General features: G+C 36.5%; 1 protein-coding gene across 3 annotated transcripts in view; it reads right to left on the bottom strand.

Moving 5' to 3' along the window:
* The window catches only part of WASHC3 (WASH complex subunit 3), a 94,029-nt gene that overhangs the window by 25,963 nt on the left and 47,658 nt on the right, over positions 1–20,408 (bottom strand). Inside the window, exon 7 of one of the 3 annotated variants that reach the window (XR_009265405.1) lies at positions 18,990–19,178. Coding sequence is in view for 1 of the 3 variants with exons in the window: in XM_058741610.1 (XP_058597593.1) it covers positions 19,142–19,178 (37 nt within the window). In the remaining 2 variants the exon portion in view is untranslated. Of the gene's footprint in view, positions 1–7,204; positions 19,179–20,408 lie in introns of those variants that run through there. The other 2 variants (XR_009265406.1, XM_058741610.1) reach the window with 2 other exon arrangements.

Genomic DNA, 20,408 nt, shown 5'->3' with positions numbered 1-20,408 from the left:
CTTGTACCCCAATGTTTATAGCAGCACTCTCAACAATAGCCTATGGAAAGAGCCTAAATGTCCATCAACTGATGAATGGGTAAAAAAATTGTGGTTTATATACACAATGGAATACTATGTGGCAATGAGAAAGAATGAAATATGGCCTTTTGTAGCAACGTGGATGGAACTGGAAAGTGTTATGCTAAGTGAAATAAGTCATACAGAGAAAGACAGATACCATATGTTTCACTCCTATGTGGATCCTGAGAAACTTGACAGAAGACCATGGGGGAAGGGAAGGAAAAAAAAAAAGGTTAGAGAGGGAGGGAGCCAAAACATAAGAGACTCTTAAAAAACTGAGGGTTGATGGGGGGTGGGAGGGAAGGAAGGGTGGGTGAGGGGTATTGAGGAGGGCACCTGTTGGGATGAGCACTGCGTGTTGTATGGAAACAAATTTGACAATAAATTTCATATTAAAAAAAAAAAGAAAGTGAAGGGCTAGAAAAAAAATTATCATGCAAATGGAAACAAAAAGAAAGCCAGGGTAGAAATACTTATATCAGACAAAATAGACTTTAAAACAAAGACTGTAACAAGAGACAAAGAAGGACACTACACAATTATAGAGGGAACAATCCAATAAGAAGATATAATACAACAACAGTAGGGGACGTTAACACCCTACTTAAATCAATGGATAGTTCATCCAAACAGAAAATAAGAAAACAATGACTTTGAATGACACATTGGACCAGAATGATATAATAGATATATTCAGAACATTCCATCCTAAAACAGTAGAATATACATTCTTTTTAAGTACACATTAGTATTCTCCAGAACAGATTACATGTTAGGTCACATGTAATAATAAGTCTCAACAAATTAAAAAAGATTGAAGTCACACCATGCACCTTTTTCAAACACAACACTATGAAACTAGAAATCAACCACAAGAAAAAAATCTGGAAAGAACACAAACACATGGAGATTAAATAACATGCTACTAAACAATGAATGGGGCAACTGAGAGATCAAAGAGGAAATAAAAAAATACATGGAGAAAAATAAAAATGAAAACACAATAGTCCAATACTTTGGGATGCAGCAAAAGCTGTTTTAAGAGGGAAGTTCCTAACAATAAGCCATATCTCAAGAAGAAAAATCCCAAGTAAACAACCTAACCTTATACCTAAAGGAACTAGAAAAAGAACAAACAAACCCCGAAGCCAGTAGAAGGAAGGAAATAATACAGATTAGAGTATGAATAAATGAAATAGACAGTAAAAAAACAGTGGAACAGATCAATGAAACCTGGAGATGGATCTTTGAAAAGATCATCAAAATTGATACACTTAGCCAGACTCAACCAAAAAAATTAAAAAAGAGAGGGAGAGAGGACTCAAATAAAATTAAAAATTAAAGAGGAGAAATAACTGACAGTACAGAAATATAAATAATTATAAGAGAATATAATACAAAGTTATATGCCAACAAATTGGATAACCTAGAGGAAATGGATAAATTCCTAGGAACATGTAACCTCCCAAAACTGAATCAGGAAAAAATAGAAAACATGAACAGATCACCAGCAGTGAAATTAAATCAGTGTTAAAAACTCCCAACAAACAAAAGCCCAGGACCAGATGATAAATTCTACCAAACACTTAAAGAAGAGTTAATATCTATTCTTCTCAAACTACTCCAGAGAATACAAGAGGAAGGAAAGCTTCAAAATCCATTCTATGAGGCTGGAATTACCCTGATACCAAAACCAGATAAAGATACTACAGAGAAAGAGAGAGAGAGAGAGAGAGAGAGAGAGAGAGAGAGAGAGAGAGAGAGAGAGAGAGAGAGAGAACTATAGATGACTATCTCTGGTGAACACATGAAAAAATCCTCAAAAGTTATTAGCAAACAGAATCCAACAATACATTAAAAATATCATTCACCATGATCAAATGGGATTTATTCCCAAGATGCAAGGGTAGGTCAATATTTGCAAATCAATCAACATGATACATCATATCGAGAAGAAAAAAGGACAAAAACCATATGATCATTTCAATAGATGCAGAAAAAGCATTTGACAAAGTACAACATCCATTCATGATAAAAACCCTCAACAAAGTAGGTTTAGAGGGAACATACCTCAATATAATAAAGGCCAGATATGAAAAACTCACAGCTAATATCATCCTCAATGGGGAAAAACTGAGAGCATTTCCTCTATGGCCAGGAACAAGACAGGGATATACACTCTCGCCACTGTTATCGAAGATTATACTGGAACTCCTAGCCACAGCAATTAGACAACAAATAGAAGTAAAAGACATCCAAATTGGTGAGAAAGAAGTAAAATTTTCACTATTTGTAGACAACATGATACTGTATATATAAGCCCAAAAGACTTTACCAAAAAATTGCTAGAACCGATACATGAATTCAGGAAAGTTGAAGCATACAAAATCAATGTACAAAAATCTGTTGCATTTCTATACACCAATAATGAAGCAGCAAAAACAGAAATTAAGGAATCAATCCCATTTACAATTGCACCCAAAACAGTAAGATACCTAGGAATAAACTAATCAAAGAAGTGAAAGATCTGTACGCTGAAAACTATAAAACACTGATGAAAGAAATTGAAGATGACACAAAGAAATGGAAGAACATTCCATGCTCATGGATTGGAGTAACAAATATTATTGAAATGTCTATATACCCAAAGCAATCTACATATTTAATTCAATCTCTATCAAAATACCAACAGCATTTTTCACAGAGCTGCAATAAACAATCCTAACATTTGCATGGAACCACAAAAGACTCTGAATAGCCAAAGTAATCTTGAAAAAGAAGAACAAAATTGGAGGCATCATAGTTCCAGTTTTCAAGATATATTATTAAGCTGTAGTAATCCTTAAAACATAAAAAATAGAAGTACCATATTATCTAGTAATTCCATTACTGGGTATTTATCCAAATAATATGAAAACACTAATTTGAAAAGATATAGACATCCCTATGTTTACTGCAGCATTATTTACAATAGACAAATTATCAAAGTAGTCCAAGTGTCCATTGATGGAGATCCATTGATAAAGATGTTTTTTTAACTTTATTTTTTAAATTTACATCCCAATTAATTAGAATATAGAGCAACAGTGATTTCAGTAGATTCCTTAATGCCCCCTACCCATTTAGCCCATACCCCTTCCCCAAACCCCTCCAGTAACCCTCTCTTTGCTCCATATTTAAGAGTCTCTTATGTTATTTCCCCTCCCTGTTTTTATATTATTTTTGCTCCCTTCGCTTATGTTCAACTGTTCTGTGTCTTTTTGTTTTTTAAATGCTGACAACAATGTCAAAGTTTGGTTTTTTAATGTTTTGTTATTTATTTTTTAGAGAATGAGGCAGAACAGGAGTGGGGGAGGGACAGAGAGAGATGGAGACACAGAATCCGAAGCAGATTTAGGCTCCAAGCTGTCAACACAGAGCTCCACATGGGGCTCAAACTCACGAACCACGAGATCATGACCTGAGCCAAAGTCGGACACTTAACCAACTGAGCCACCCAGGCACCCCAACTGTTCTGTGTCTTAAAGTCCTCATATGAGTGAAGTCATATGATATTTGTCTTTCTCTGACTAATTTCGCTTAGCATAATACCCTCTAGTTCCATCCACGTAGTTGCAAATGGCAAGATTTCATTCTTACTGATTGCCGAGTACTCCATTGTATATATATACCACATCTTCTTCATCCATTCATCCACCGATGGACATTTGGGCTCTTTCCATACTTTGGCTATTGTTGATAGCACTGCTATAAACATTGGGATGCATGTGCCCCTTCAAAACAGCATACCTGTATCCCTTGGATAAATACCTAGTAGCGCAACTGCTGGGCCCTAGGGTAGTTCTATTTTTAATTTTTTGAGGAACCTCCACACTGTTTTCCAGAGCGGCTGCATCAGTTTTCATTCCCACCAACAGGGTCAAAGAAATCCTTTCTCCACATCTTCACCAACATCTGTTGTTGCCTGAGTTGTTCATGTTAGCCATTCTGAGAGGTGTGAGGTGGTATCTCAGTGTGGTTTTGATTTGTATTTCCTTGATGATGAGTGATGTTAAGCATTTTTTCATGTGTCAGTTGGCCATTTGGATGTCTTCTTTGGAGAAGTGTCTATTCATGTCTTTTGCCCATTTCTTCCCTGGATTATTTGTTTTTTGGGTGTTGAGTTTGATAAGTTCTTTATAGATTTTGGATACAAACCCTTTATGTGATATGTCATTTGCAAATATATCCTCCCATTCTGTTGGTTGCCTTTTAGTTTTGCTGATTGTTTTCTTCACTGTGCAGAAGCTTTTTATTTTGATGAGGTCCCAATAGTTCATTTTTGCTTTGGTTTCCCTTGCCTCTGGAGACGTGTTGAGTAAGAAGTTGCTAAGGCCAAGATCAAAGAGGTTTTTGCCTGCTTTCTCCTCGAGGATTTTGATGGCTTCCTGTCTTACATTGAGGTCTTTCATCCATTTTGAGTTTATTTTCGTGTCTGGTGTAAGAAAGTGGTCCAGGTTCATTCTTTTGCATGTCACTGTCCAGTTTTCCCAACATGACTTGCTGAAGAGACTGTCTTTATTCCATTGGATATTCTTTCCTGCTTTGTCAAAGATTAGTTGGCCATACATTTGGGTCCATTTCTGGGTTCTCTATTCTGTTCCATTGATCTGAGTGTCTGTTTTTGTGCCACGTTGATAAAGATCTTTTTTATCCACGTGTATGTGTGTATAAACACACACACACACACACACACACACACACACACACACACACACACAAACACACTCAGCCTTATGGAACATTACTCAGCCATAAAAAGAATGAAATCTTGCCTTTTGCAACAACGTGAATGGATCTGGGGGGTATAATGCTAAGTGAGATAAGTCAGAGAAAGACAAACACCATAGGATTTCTCTCACATGTGGAATAGAGAAAGACAAATACCATAGGATTTCTCTCACATGTGGAATTTAAGAAACAAAACAAATGAACAAAGAAAAAACAAGACAAACAACATAGTCTTAAATATAGAGAACAAACTGATGGTTACCAGAGGGAAGGTGGGCGGGGCGATGGATGAAGTAGGTGAAGGGGAGTAAGAGTGCACTTCTCATGATAAGCACTGTGTAATGTGTGGAATTGTTGAATCACATATATGTACAACTGAAACTAATATTACACTGTATGCTAAGTGGAATTAAAACAAAACAAACAAACAAAAAAAAGCTGTTGCCTGAGGGTCTAGCCTCCAACCAGCCTGAAACTAGGTGCTGAGATTTCCTCCCCTTGGATCACTGATGGATCTTGACACCTCCTCAACAATGGGGGCATATCAAGGATAAATCAAGAGGTTTATACAATCACAAAGGTTTAAGAGACATCCAAGTGCTATGGCAAAGTTAATCAAGAAGTATCATTGGGGAAACTGGCTGGCTCCATTAGTGGAGCGTGCAACTCTTGATTTCAGGGTTGTAAGTTTGAGCCCCATGGTGGGTGTAGGGATTACTTAAAAATAAAATCTTAGGGGTGCATAGGTAGCTCAGTCAGTTGAGCGTCCAACTCTTGGTTCCAGCTCAGGTCATGATCTCACAGTTTCATGGGTTCAAGACCTGTGTTGGGCTCTGTGCTGGCAGTTTGGAGCCTGCTTGGGATTCTCTCTCTCTCCTTCTCTCTGCCCCTCCCTTACTCATGCTGTCTCTCTCTCAAAATAAATAACCTTAAAAAAAATAAAATCTTAAAAACAAAACAAAATAAGTATCAACACCTTATACAAGGCCACTTTTTCAAGACTGAGAAAGGAAGCTGTTTTATCAAATATATAGAAGCATAGAGTCAAACAGAATGAGAAAACAGAGAAATATATTCCAAATGAAGGAAAAAGACAAAGCTTCAGAAAAATACCTTAATGATATGGAGATAAGTAATCCACCTGATAAAAAATTCAAGTGATGGTTATAACAATGCTCACCAAACTTGGGAGAAGAAAGTATGAACACATTGAGAACTTCAACGAAGAGACAGAAAATAGAAGAAAGTACCAAATATTAGTCACAGAGCTGAAGAATACAAAAGCTAAAGTGAAAAATACACGGGTTTAACAACAGATTGGATGAAGTTAAGGGATCAGTGAGCTGAAAGATAAAGTAATGGAACTTGCCAACACAGAATAGCAAAAAGAAAAAAAAGAATGAAAAAAAATTAAGATAACTTTAATTAAAGGACCTCTGGGACCACATCAAGCATTACACAGGTGGGACCATTTGCATTACACAGGTCCCAGAAGGAAAAGAGAGAGATAAAACGGCAGAGAACTTATTTGAAAATACAAAGGCTGAAAAATTCTCTAACGTAGGGAAGGAAACAAGTACGCAGGACCAGGGAGCCCCAGAGAGTTCAAAAAGGGATGAATTCAAAGAAAACCACACCAAGACACATTATAATTTAAATGTCAAAAGTTAAAGAGAGAATCTTAAAAGCAGCAAGAGCATAACAAACTGTTTCATACAAAGGAAACCCCATCAGGAGATCAGCAGATTTCTCAGCAGAATTTTGCAAGCCAGAAGGGAGTGGCATGACATATTCAAAGTGTTAAAAGGAAAAAACTTCCAACCCCAAATACCATACCTGGCAGGGTTATCACTCATATCTGAAGGAGAGATAAGGAGTTTTCCAGACAAGCATAATCTAAAGGAGTTCATCACTATTCAATCAGTCTTACAAGAGATATTAAAGGAACTTTTTAAGCTGAAAAGAAATGGGACTAATTAATAACAAGAAAACATATAAAGGTAAAAATTTCAATGACAAAGGTAAATATATAGCAAGAGTAGGAATAATCATTTATAAAGTTACTAAGAAGGTTAAAGTACAAAAGTAATTAATTTGACATAAGCTACAATAATTTGTTAAGGGATATATAATATAAAAACATGTAAAAGTGACATCAGAAATATAAAACATGAGAGGGGGAGTATAAAAATGTAGTATTGGAAGGTGTTAAAATTTCAGTTGCTATGAACTTAAAATAGACTATTATATATAGGATTATATATATAAACCTCATGGTAACCACAAAGCAAAAACTTATAGTAAATACACACACAAAAAATGAAAACATAGCAATAAGAAAGTCATTAAATGACACATTAGACCAGATAGACTTGATAGATATATAGAGAATATTTGATTCAAAACAGCAGAATACAAATTCTTCTCAAGTGCACATGGAGCATTCTCCAGGATAGATCACATGTTAGGCAACAAAACAAGTCTCAATAAATTCAAGAAGATTGAAATAATATCAAGCATATTTTCTAAACCACAATGGTATGATAATAGGAATCAATTACAAGAAAAACAAATGAGAAAACTACAAATACATAATTAACACAATTAACATAATTAACAAATAATTTAATACAAGATTAAATAACATGTTACTGAACAACTACTGGATCATAGAAGAAATCAAAGGAAAAATTAAAAATAGATACAAATGAAAACATAAATGTAACATATCAAAATTTATGGGATGCAGCAAAAGCAATTCTGAGAGGGAAGTTAATATCAATACAGGCCTACCTCAAGAAATAAGAATAATAGCAATTTAATTTTACACCTAAAGGAATTAAAAAAAGTAGTACAAAGTCCAAAGTTAGTAGAGAGAAGGAAATAAAAAAGTGAGAGTGAAAAAAAATAGACACAAAAAAATAGAAAAGATCACTGAAACTAAGAGCTGGTTCTTTGAAAAGACAAACAAAATTGACAAACATTTAGCTAGACTCAACAAGGAAAAAAGAGGATTTAAATAAATAAAATCAGAAAGTTACAACTGATACCAAACACATACAAAGGATCATAAGAGAGTACACTTATACGCCAAAAAATTGAAGAGATAGTCTGTGCTAATGGAAGAATTAATATTGTAACAATATCATACTACCTAAAGTACTCTACAGATTTGATGCAATCCCTATCAAAATGCTAATTTTTTAAATAGAATTAGAACAAATAATTCTAAAATTTATATGGAACAACAAATGATCTCTAATAGCCAAAACAATATGGAGAAAGAACAAAGTTGGAGGCATTTTACTCCCTGATTTCACAATATACTACAAAGCTATAGTAATAAAAGCAGTATAAAAAAGTAATAAAAACAGTATGGTATTTGCATAAAAACAGACACATAGATCAATTGAACAGAATAGAAAACACAGAAATAAACCCATGCATATATAGTCAACTAAGTTATGACAAAGGATAAAAGGATATACAATGGGGAAAGGACACTCTCTTCAGTACATGGTGCTGGGAAAACTGGAGAGCTATATGTAAAATAATGAAACTGGACTGCTATCCTACACCATACATAAAACTTAACTTAGAATGGATTAAAGACTTGAATGTAAGACCTGAAACCATGAAATTCCTAGAAGAAAACATTAGACAGTAAGTTTCCTGACATTGGTCTTAGTGATGTTTCTTGGATCTGACTCCAAAAACAAGTGAACCAAAAGTAAAAATAAACAAATGGGACTACACCAAACTAAAAAGTTATGCACAGCAAAGAAAACCATCAGCACAATGAAAAGACAATGTACTTTATGAGAGAAGATATTTGCAAATCATATATACAATAAGGGGTTAATATATAAAATATATAAAGAACTCATACAACTCAATAACCAAAAAAATCTGATTAAAAAATGGGCAGAGGATCTGAACAGACATTTTTCCAAGGAAGACATACAGATGGCTAATAGGCATATGAAAAGGTACTTAACATCATTAATCATTAAGGAAATGTAAATCAGAAACACAACGAGATATCACCTTACAGCAGTCAGCATGGCTATTACCAAAAAGACAAGAAATAACAAATGTTGGTGAGGATGTGGAGAAAAGGGAGAAAAGTGTTTCTTATGCACTGTTGGTGGGAATATGAATTGGTACAGCCACTATGGCAAACAGTATGGAGCTACATATGATCCAGGAATTTCACTACTGAGTATCTACCCAAAAAAAGAAAAAATGAAGATAGTAATTAAAAAAGATATAGGCACCCCTATATTCACTGTAGCATTTACACTAACCAAGATATGGAAGCAACCTGTGTCCATTGACAGATGAATGGATAGAAAGGTTGTGGTACATTACTCAGCCATAAAAAAATGAAATCTTGCCATTTGCAACAACATGAATGGGCCTTCAGGGTATTATGCTAAGTGAATTAAGTCAAAGACAAATGCCACATGAATTCCCTTATATGTGGGTTCTAAAACAAACAAAACCAACCAAAACCCAGAGTCATTGCTACAGAGAACAGATTGGTCATTGCCAAAGTGTGGGGGAGATTGAGGGGGCAAAATGGGTGAAAGGTATTAAGAATTGCACACTTCCAACTATAAAATAAACAAGTCGTGGAGATATAATGGACAGGAAATGGACAGTAATGGAATATAGTCAAGAATGCTATATTAACTTATTAAGGTGACAGTGATAACTACACTTACTATGGTGACCATTTTGCGATGTTTACAAATATCAAATCCCTATTTGTACACCTGAAATTAATATAATATGGTGTGTCAATTATATCTCAATAAATTAAAAATGGTAAAAAAAAGTATTTTGTTGTGGTTTTAATTTTCATTTTGCTAATGACTAATAATGTGCATCTTTTCATGTGCTTGTCATTGGTATACCTTTTTTGGTGGAGTATTTTTCAAATCTTTTGCCCATCTTTTTAGGTTGAATTTTTTATTATTAAGCTTTGGGACTTCTATATTTTAGAAACAAGTGCTTTATCAGATATACGATTTGCATACGTTTTCTCCCAGTTTATGATGTGTCTTTTTATTCTCTTAACAGTATCTTTCAAAGAGAAGTTTTTAATTTTGGTGTTCTAATTTATTAGTTTGGGTTTTATGAATCACGCTTTTTGTATTTAAGAACTCTTTGCCCAACCTCAGGTCATCAAGATTTTCTCCAAGTTTTTTTTTTTTTTCTAGAAAGTTTATAGTCTTAGAGTTTGTTTTTCCCAGTGTGATGAGCCTTTATTGTTTGCAATGGGAAGTAGAAGGAGACACAACAGCTCCAGCTCCATGGGCAACTCCAAAGACCTACTCTATCATTGTCACTGAAAAAACTACTGTTAGTTTTTACATTTACATGTTAAGCTAGTTTTGTATAAGGTTTTGAATGGATTTAAGTTCTTTTAAAAATATATGGATATCCATTATTCCATTACCATTTGTTGAAGTGCTACCCTTTCTCCACTAAATTGCCTTTGTATCTTTGCTGGAAATTAGTACCATATATGTATTGGTCTAATTCTGGATTCTCTATTCTGTTCCATTGACTTTCTATTCTGTTCCATTGGTCTGTCTTTATTTACACCAATAACAGACTTTCTCGATTATTATTACAGGTTATAATAACTCTTGAAATCAAGTAGTTTTAGTCTTCCAACTTAATTCTTTTTCTGTTTGGATATTCTAGGTTCTTTGAATTTCCATATGAATTTTAAAATCTGTTGGTCAATTTCTATTTTAAAAAAGGCTTTGGAGATTTTTACTGGATTGTATTTAATCTACAGATCAATTTGCTAAGACTAGACATATTAATAAGATAGAGCCTTCCAACCCATGGATACAGTAAATCACTCCATTTATCTAATTCTTCCTTTGTTTCTCTCAGCAATGTTCTATAGTTCTCAGTGTACCTGTATTTCATATTTTTTTGTTAGATTTATCCATAAGGATTTCATAGGTTTTGATGCTAATGTGAATGGTAATTTTTAATTTCAATTGTTCATTGTTAGTATATAAAAATACAATTATTATATATTGTTCTTGTATCCTTCAACCTTGTAAACTCATTAGCTCCAGCTTTTTTGTAGATTTCAATAATTTGTTTTATATAGATAAAAATGTTTGCAAGTAAAGAGAATTTTACTTCTTCCTTACCATGTTTTTTTTTTTTTTTTCTTGCCTTATTTTCTTGGCTAGAATCTCCAGTAGAATGTTGAACAGGAGTGATAAGAGTGGATGTTGCTGTTGTAGGGGAAAAGTATTCAGCCTTTCACCATTAGGTATTATGTTAGCTGTGGTTTTTTGTTTGTTTGTTTGTTTGGTTGGTTTTGTTTTAAATCAAATAGAGAAGTTCATCTCTAGTTTTAGTTTATTGAGAATTTTTAATCAGGAACAGATATTGGCTTTTGTCAAATGCATTTTCTGTGCCTTTTGAGATGATCATATGCTTTTTCTTTTAGTTTATTAATATGATAAATTGATTTTCAAGTGTTAATCCAATCTTGCATTCCTGGGATAAACTCCACTTGGACATGACATATTGTTTACAAATATTTGTTTTGGGGCTGTTTCCAAAATTTGACTATTGTAGATAATGCTGCTATAAACATCAGGGTGCATGTATCCCTTTGAATTAGTATTTTTGTATTGTTTGGGTCAATGCCTAGTAGTGTAATTGCTGGATTGTAGGGTTCTATTTTTAATTGTTTGAGGAACCTCCATACTGTTTTCCACACTGGCTGCACCAGTTCGCATTCCTACCAACAGTGCAAGAAGGTTCCCTTTTCTACACATCCTTGCCAACATCTGTTGTTTCTTCTGTTGTTGATTTTAGCCATTCTGATAGGTAGGAGGTGATATCTCAGTGAAGTTTTGGTTTGCATTTCCCTGATGATGAATGATGTTAAGCACTTTTTCGTGTATCTTTTGGCCATCTGTATGTCTTCTCTGGGAAAATGTCTATTCATGTCTTCTGCCCATTTTAAAATTTGACTATTCATTTTTTTGTTGTTAAGTTTTATAAGTTCTTTATATATTTTGGATACTAACCCTTTATTAGACATGTCATTTGCAAATATCTTCTCCCATTCCATAGGTTGCTTTTCAGTTTTGTTGATTGTTTCCTTCGCTGTGCAGAAACATTTTATTTTGATGAAGTCCCAATAGTTTAGTTTTGCTTTTATTTCCTTTGCCTCAGGAGATATACTAGAAAAGTGCTGTGTTGGTCGATGTCAAAGTTACTGCCTGTGTTCTCTTCTAGGATTTTTATGGTTTCAGGTCTGACATTTAGATCTTTAATCCAGTTTGAATTTATTTTTGTGTATGGTATAAGAAAGTGGTCCAGTTTTCCCAATACCATTTGTTGAAGAGACTTTTTCCTATTGGATATTCTTTCCTGTTTTGTCAAAGATTAATTGGCCACATAGTTGTGGGTTCCTTTCTGGGCTCTCTATTCTGTTCTTTGACTTATGTGTCTATTTTTTCCCAGTACCATACTGTTTTGATCACTACAGCTGTGTAATATAACTTGAAGTCTGGAATTGTGTGCTCTTGCTCTGTGAAAAATTGTTGAAATTTTGACAGAGATTGCATTCAATGTGTAGATTTCTTTGGATAGTATAGGCATTTTAACAATATTTGTTCTTCTAATCCATGATGAATGGATAAAGATGTGGTGTGTATAGGTATATATGTATATATATACACCTACACACACATATGACATATATATAACATATATATTGTATATATTACATACACACATTGGAGTATTACTCAGCCATAAAAAGGAATGAAATATGCCATTTGCAATGACATAGATAGAGCTAAAGATTATGCTAAGCAAAATAAGTCAGTCAGAGGAAGACAAGTACCAAAGGATTTCACTTATATGTGGAATTAGAGAAAGACAAATATCATATCCCTTCACTCATATGAGGAATTTAAGATACAAAACAGATAAACATAAGGGAAGGGAAGCAAAAATAATACAAAAACAGGGAGAGGGACAAAACATAAGAGACTCAAAAACAGAGAACAAACTGAGGCTTGCTGGAGGGGTTGTAGGTGGGGGCTATGGGTAAATGGGTAAGGGGCATTAAGGAAGCCACTTGTTGGGATGAGCACTGGGTGTTATACATAGGGGATGAATCGCTGGAATCTACTTCTGAAATCATTATTGCACTATATGCTAACTTGGATAGAATTTAAAAAATTTAATTAATTAAAAAAAAAGAAAAAAATTTTCAGAACTCCACTTTGCAGATTACAATGTGAACTTTTCTTTTTTTGGGCGGGGGGAGAGAAAGAGGGAGCACGCAAGTGGTGGGGGGCGGGGCGGACACAGGATCTAAAGCAGGTTCTGCATGGACAGCAGAGAGCCCAACGCGGGGCTTAAACTCAAGAACCATGAGATCATGACCTGAGCTGAAGGCAGACACTTCATCAACTGATCTACCCAGGTGCCCCACAATGTGAACTCATAAGAAGATTACTAAAATGGGGCACCTGGATGGCTCAGTCAGTTGAGCGCCCAACTTCAGCTCAGGTCATGATCTCACAGTTTGTGGGTTCAAGCCCCACATTGGGCTCTGTTCAGAGCTTGGAGTTCAGAGTTCGGAGTCTGGAGCCTGTTTCTCATTCTGTGTCTCCCTCGCTGTCTGCTCCTCCCCTGCTGGTGCTCTCTCTCTTTCTCAAAAAAAACATTAAAAATAATTTAAAAAACGATTACTAAAAATCTATTTAAGATAAGAATATAACTGATGAAGTATTTTTGTTCATATAAATAAACTTTTCTTTCTTCTATTTCTTGGGAGAATCCTTCAGCTCTTCTGTGCTTCAATTTATTCATTGGTAAAAAAAAAAGAGGCAATTAGACTAGATATTTGCAAAGATTTCTTCTAGATTTAAAAATGTTATTATTCAATCAGAGAAAGACAAAAATCATATGACTTCACTCATATTAGAACTTTAAGAGACAAAACAGATGAACATAAGGGAAGGGAAACAAAAATAATATAAAAACAGGGAGGGGGACAAAACAGAAGAGACTGATAAATATGGAGAACAAACTGAGGGTTACTGGAGGGGGTGTGGGAGGGGGATGGGTTAAATGGAGAATGGGCACTAAGGAATCTACTCCTGAAATCATTGTTGCATTATATGCTAACTAATTTGGATGTAAATTTTGAAAAATAAAAAATAAAATTTAAAAAGTTATTATTCCAATACTTAGAATTTACTGAGAAAAAATATTTGTAAAGTTAACTATGAAGTGCTTAATTCTAAAGTATTTTAATCTACTTATATCAATTTGAATGTAAGTATACACAAATGACTAATAAATATTTTGTAGATATTGTAAAATGAATTTTCCCCAAGTTTATTCACTTATAAGCTGCCAGTCTAAAGTAATAGTGTTTTGGGAACAGAGAAAATGGAGTCACAAATAAAATCTTTACACTTCACGTTCCAAAGGAAGATAAATGTCTCTTGTTTAAGCTTCCTATTCAAAATCCATGACACTCTCTTTTAATGTCAGTGCTTTTGTTTATTACTCTTCCCAACAAGAAAGGTAAAAGTGACTGTTTTTGAAAAGACGCCTTGGCACTGTTGCAGCAGCTGTGAAGTACAGGACTAAATTGTGGGAATTTAAGTTCTTCATGGATCCTGGAAATCGAGTTTGTTTTTGTGAAGAACTTGATCAGAAACAAAACAGTTTCACTGAACATTATGTTGTCTGGGCACTCTTCAAGAGCACATGGACACAATTTATTCTCTAACAGAAGCCATGCTCTGATTCAGATATAAAAGTTTCACAGAAAAACTCTGCAGGGATGTGTAAAAGGAAACATTTAAAAATTTTATTATAATTACCACAGACTGTAAAGATACAGATTTAATCATTTTTTACCCTTTGCTCATTCTTGGAAGATTTTAAAAACTAAAATTTGTAATGAAAAAGTTCTGGAAATCTCGTGTGTGGCTTACCATCCAATTTGTCTTTATATCTAAGATGAAAATTATACATTTTAAATAAAAGTTAAGTTCAGATCAATTTGGTGTTTTAGAAGCAGCATTGTGTGCAGCAGAAGCTTCTGGCAGTGCCCTGCAACACATCACCCAGGCCCACCTTGGATTTCAGTCACAGCGGTCGTAGAGTTCTATTCAATCTTGGACTCCCTCACTCTTTTGGTGATAGCAACCCATCTGCAGTGAATGCCCTACTTCTCCACTTTCTGACAAAATGTCCTTTATAATGCCATGGAGCCACCCAGGTGTACAGGCAAGTATATCACAGAAGTGTAGAGGAATAATGCCCTCAGTCATTGGGTCCAGGGCTAGTGGACACATGGTCCATTCTCCAGTCCTTCTGATGAACAATTCTGGGAAGGAGCTGTTCATTTCTAAGGAGGTGTTGGTCTTGGAATCAAGTCCCAAGCACCCACAGTGGAAATCTTGGTAATCTACCCTTGTATTTTTTTCCCTGTCCCATTCTTCCTACTCTCTCACTCTTGTCTCCTGGGATTAGTTCACAAATAAACATCTTGTGCCCGAGTGTTTGTCTCCAGATCTGTTTTAGGAAGAATAGAACATAGGACTTTGGTATGATAGTGGCCCTGGAAAACATCCCCAGGGTAGGCTTCTAGAACTGGATCACTTACCCTATTGTTAGGATAAGCAGGACAGTGGTAGTCTCTGGTGTGTCTCACAATTCGTAAGAATCTCACTGGTGGTGGATTGGGACAAGAAGCCATGAGTTATCCAGCGGCTCTGTCAGTAGAATGGTTTGGGGGTAAAGGATTGCAGAATTGACTAGCATTTGTTGTCTTGGAAATCTTGAAAAAGGGAAGTAAAAGACTCAGATCCATCAACTATCATCTTAGGGCACACTGAAAGCCAAAAGGCCAATTTCACAGTATTTAAAGAGATCATTATTTCCTCAGCCATAGGACAGCTGTGGTGAAAATCAGGTCCAGAGTTTAAGGGTGGCAGACCTGAAAAGGAGATGAAATGTGCAGCCTCCATACATTTGTTTTGCTAACGCCATAGCCCTGATATCAAAGAGGGACGGAGAAAATCTGAGTGGATGTGCTTGACCAGCTTGAATAGCATGCCAGCCAAAGCAGCTCTTTCTCCTTTACTAGAGGAGAGCAGCCTTGCCTTACCTGGAGGCCGTGCGGTTTTCACTTGAAGTGGATAACTTCTATGGAACATGACCTTTACCACCTCAAGATTTAATTTGTCTTTCCCCCACTGCCTTGAGAAGAATAACTAATGTCAAGTTTTAGCTGAGAGAGAAAATATAGTCCTTGATCTGGAAAGAAATAGCCTATTTACTGAATTTTAGAACTGGCTAACAAGTATTGGCAGAAATCTGGAGAACATGTGTGGGAATAGATCTGGAGTGTGTCAGACCAGAGGGGGCAGAATATAAGGCTGGATAGAAGAGAGTTTATTGACATGAGAGCACTCTTGTCACTCAACATTTAACATCCTGGCAAGGACACATGGAACTGGTGCTAACAGGCTGTCGGGATGGCTTCTTGAAACTTGGTCGTGATGGCCTATACTAAATTAGACGGAGATGCTGAAACTGCCTTGTCAAAGGACTGAGGAAGAGGTCAGTGGCAGAGAGATGGGAATGTCAGAATAGATTTATTTCTTGTGCTGAGAGAACCAACCTACTATTTTCCCAGGAAGGATCTAGAGAACTCTCTTTACTAAGGAAATAAAGAATGTGAGTAATGAGGGTGGTGCCGACATCTTTGGGAAAATCAGTAGTAGGTAGCTACATCCCGTAGGGATGCAGGGATATTGTTCATCCTGATATTCCACAAAATCTCATGCTGGTAACTTGTATTGGTAAATCAGGCTAATAAGATTTGGTGAAGAGGACGTAGGAAGGATCTTGGTGCCCTATAAGATACACATAAGCTAGAAAATGGAAGATTCAGATCCTTGCAGGTTTTAATGGTTCAATGGTCTGGAGGATGCTGGGACATCCCCTCTGAGGTAAAGGACAAGTTATTAAACTTGTGCCCTCTACCATTAAGAACGAGGTATAGCATGTTGGGGATCTTGGCTTTTGAAAGCCAAATACTGCTCTCACCTATTTATGATGGGGAGATTTGGAAGGCTGCCAGTTTCAAATGGAGCACAGAGCAGAGAGGGCTGTGTTCCAGGTTCAGGCTGTGACATAAGCTGTCCTGCTGCTCAGCTGATTACATGACCTACTATCCATTGACACTACAGATACCTGATGTAGAACACTGTGTAGCATCTCTGGCAAACTCTACTAGAAAGTTAACATCACAGATCTTAGGTTCTGGAGCAAAGTCATGCCTTTTGATTGCTTGAAAAACAGCTCCTGGCATACCTCCACACCCAACAGAAACTGAAAATCTGATATCAAGTGATTAATTAGAGCTGCCCATCATGAGGTGGGTGTTATCAGATTCACCAAATCATCAGGTCAGATAGTCCCAGTAGCAATCTATCATTTGACAGAAATGATACATTTGGGATCAAGCCTGAGCAAGTGCACACGGTATGTGTAAGTTACATGGACACGTAGCCTAGATTCCCCTATCACTTACATCTCTTACACTAATGTATCTCCTTCAACCTATTCCTATGATCTCATGGGGAATTACCTATGATCAGTTGTATCAGTTATATATTGCTACAGTTATACCATATAATAACAACGAGCATTTATTATTCACACATCTAGGGCCAGCTGGGAATTGGCTAGGCATATGTTCTAATCTTGGCTGCGCTTGCTCACATTTTGGGGTTGGCTGCTGGGTGAATAGAACAACTTAGCTCTGTTCCACATGTCATTCATTCTCCATCAGACTATCCTGGTCATATTCTTATGTCAGTGGCAGAGGCACAAGAGAAGGCAAGACCATCCAAGTAGTTTTCAAGCCTCTGCTTGAATCACATATGCTAACATTCTACTGGCCCAAAGCAAAATCACATGGTTAAGTTCAGAGTCAGAAGGTGAGGCAGAATGCTCCACCCACAGTGGGAAGGCAATGCAAAAGTATATGGCAAAAGGCACGGAGACAGGGGGAAGTGAAGAACTGCGGCTATTTTTTGCAATATTAACATACCAAGTGACAGACAAGGAAAAAGTAGGCCGTGTTCAGGGATGGACCAGCTGGATAAATTGGGGTGAGACAACAATGACTGGCTTCTCCACTACAGCCTCTCTCAGAGGGGGCTGTACGGATTACTGGTGAGGCAAAAATCTTCCTGATGGACAGAGCTTCTAACAGTGCCCTTGGTCATCCATGTTGATAGAGAAAGACATGGCTTGAGTTAAGGATAAAAACAGTCTTTTGATTATGGTGAAATGTGCAGATTTTTGTATCATGGAATGTCAACTCACCTGAGGAAGCAACAATTAGGCAGATAGGATGATTCCAATAGATTTCAGTCAGTCTTATCCTTACCCACTCCAGGTTTGTACAGCAAACCCATGAATGGAGTAATCATGGTGATAAGAGATAGAGGGAGGCCACGTATGGGCCCAACAGCTTGGTTTTTCTCTCATTAAGGGCTGCTCTAGTTACTACCACTATTGAATACGTGCTCTGTCAGCAGCATAGACCAATGATTTGGTACCATTCCTTTATCGAAACCAAATAGCTACTTGGTAGCAAGTTGTGTGCACTGATTTCCTTTCACCCTGAAGGAGGAATTCATTCATTCCTATACTAATTAATTTGCACTCTTAATATAGGCTTGCCTTCCTTTCCAGCAGTACCTCTGCTATCATTACTATCTGATAGTCTACAGAATGCCTATTATCAACATAGTATCCTGGATTACACTGCCTTGGATCAAGAAACTGTTTTATAGCAAACAAAGAACATGAGTTATTACATCCATGGTCCTATGTATACAGCATCATCCAGAAGCAATTAATCTAGTAGAACAATGAAATGGCCTATTACAGAGTCAGCTTAGGCATCAGCTCAGATATAATATCCTGTAGGATTAAGGTTCTATTTTCCAGGATAGGATACATGCACTATACCAATGAAAGCATATGATTCTCTGTTCCCAACTTCAAGGTGCAGGAACCAAGAGGATAGAAATAGGATTGGCCTTTCTTACCACCATTCCCAGTGAGCTACTTGTAGAATGTGTTTCCCATTCCTACCACCTTAGGCTTTGCTGGATTGGAGGTCCTGTATCCTGACAGGGTAAGGGGAAGAAGCTGGCACACTTCCCCCAGGAAGCACTGTAAGGACTCCACAAAACTGAAGCTACAGCTGCCAACTGGTCCTGTTGGGTTGCTCATGTCTGTGGGACAACAGGCAAGAAAGGGGAATTAATATGTTGGTTAACATGAGGAGCTAGAAATGTGATTACAAAAAGAAACAGGGAGAATGTGTCTGGAACTCAGGTGATTCACTGGGGGCATGTCTTGATGTTTCCGTGCCTGATGTGAACAGTGAACAAACAATTGTGATACTCATAGCCTAAAAAGGGCAAAGTAACCAAGACCCTAGATCCCTGAAGGGATGAAGGTCTGGGCCACTCAGGCAGTCAACCAAACTAGACTAGCTGAATTTCTGGCAGAGAGCAATGAAAATCTCAAATGGTTGGTGGAAGAAAGAGATGATGAATATATTTTGGCCTTGGGTTCAGTTGTAGTAACAGGAACTGTAGCTTGTCTAATTGTCCTGGGCAGTATTTTATAGACTGTTGCTGACCATCACTTTGAAGACTCAGTGATAGAATGAACTTAACATGGGACTCAAGCAGTTCTGAATAGGTAAGCACTATTTATTCAAAAACAAACATCTCTTTTGCCAAACATCACATCTCCTTGTCAACTTCTGATATCAGCCATAACTGCACTTAGAGAGTTCTGAACTCAGACCTGTCCGTTTTTGCTAGTGAAATCCTACCACAAGTGTGAGGCATGCATTTTTCCGCTTTCTGTTCCAAGTCCTTTTTCAATGTTGGGGTAGCCTACTTTCTCTCATAAAAGGATAGCTCAGAAATGCTGGGGTAGTCACTTCTCCTGGAGGTAACTTTCAACTAATAGGGGATGGAAACTGGTTAGTAATTATCCTATCTGTATTAGGTGAATATTTTGAGGAGGCACTTTGTAAACTTCTCAGGTCTTAGAGTTCAAAATGGCAACCTTGGTAATATACTTTTGTATGGGTTTTCTTTCTCTTGCTCTTCCTGTTCTCTCGCTTCTGCTTCCTGTGATCACCTCACAAATGCCATACTTACCCCCAAGTCTTTTCCTCAGGGTCTACTTTCAGGTGGGCTAAACTAAGACAGGTACCATTAATCAAATGCATTTATATATCTTTCCATGTAAGTATTTTAGAGATTTTCTAGACTGCGCAAATAATTATTCATGAAGAATTATTTGCAAGGTGAGGTAAGGACAGCATTTTAAATTAAAGATTTTTTTCTGTTTAGGCAATAAAAGAGTTGATGACATGATGCCTGCTCACTGTGAAACACACTGAAACTACCTTCAATTCAATTTCTATCTGATAATATTCTAAG

The sequence above is a fragment of the Neofelis nebulosa genome, chromosome 8 (assembly GCF_028018385.1).
Source record: "Neofelis nebulosa isolate mNeoNeb1 chromosome 8, mNeoNeb1.pri, whole genome shotgun sequence".
Lineage (NCBI taxonomy): Eukaryota > Metazoa > Chordata > Mammalia > Carnivora > Felidae > Neofelis > Neofelis nebulosa.
The sequence above is the reverse complement of the archived record's forward strand: the minus strand, read 5'-3'. Positions and strand labels throughout refer to the sequence as shown.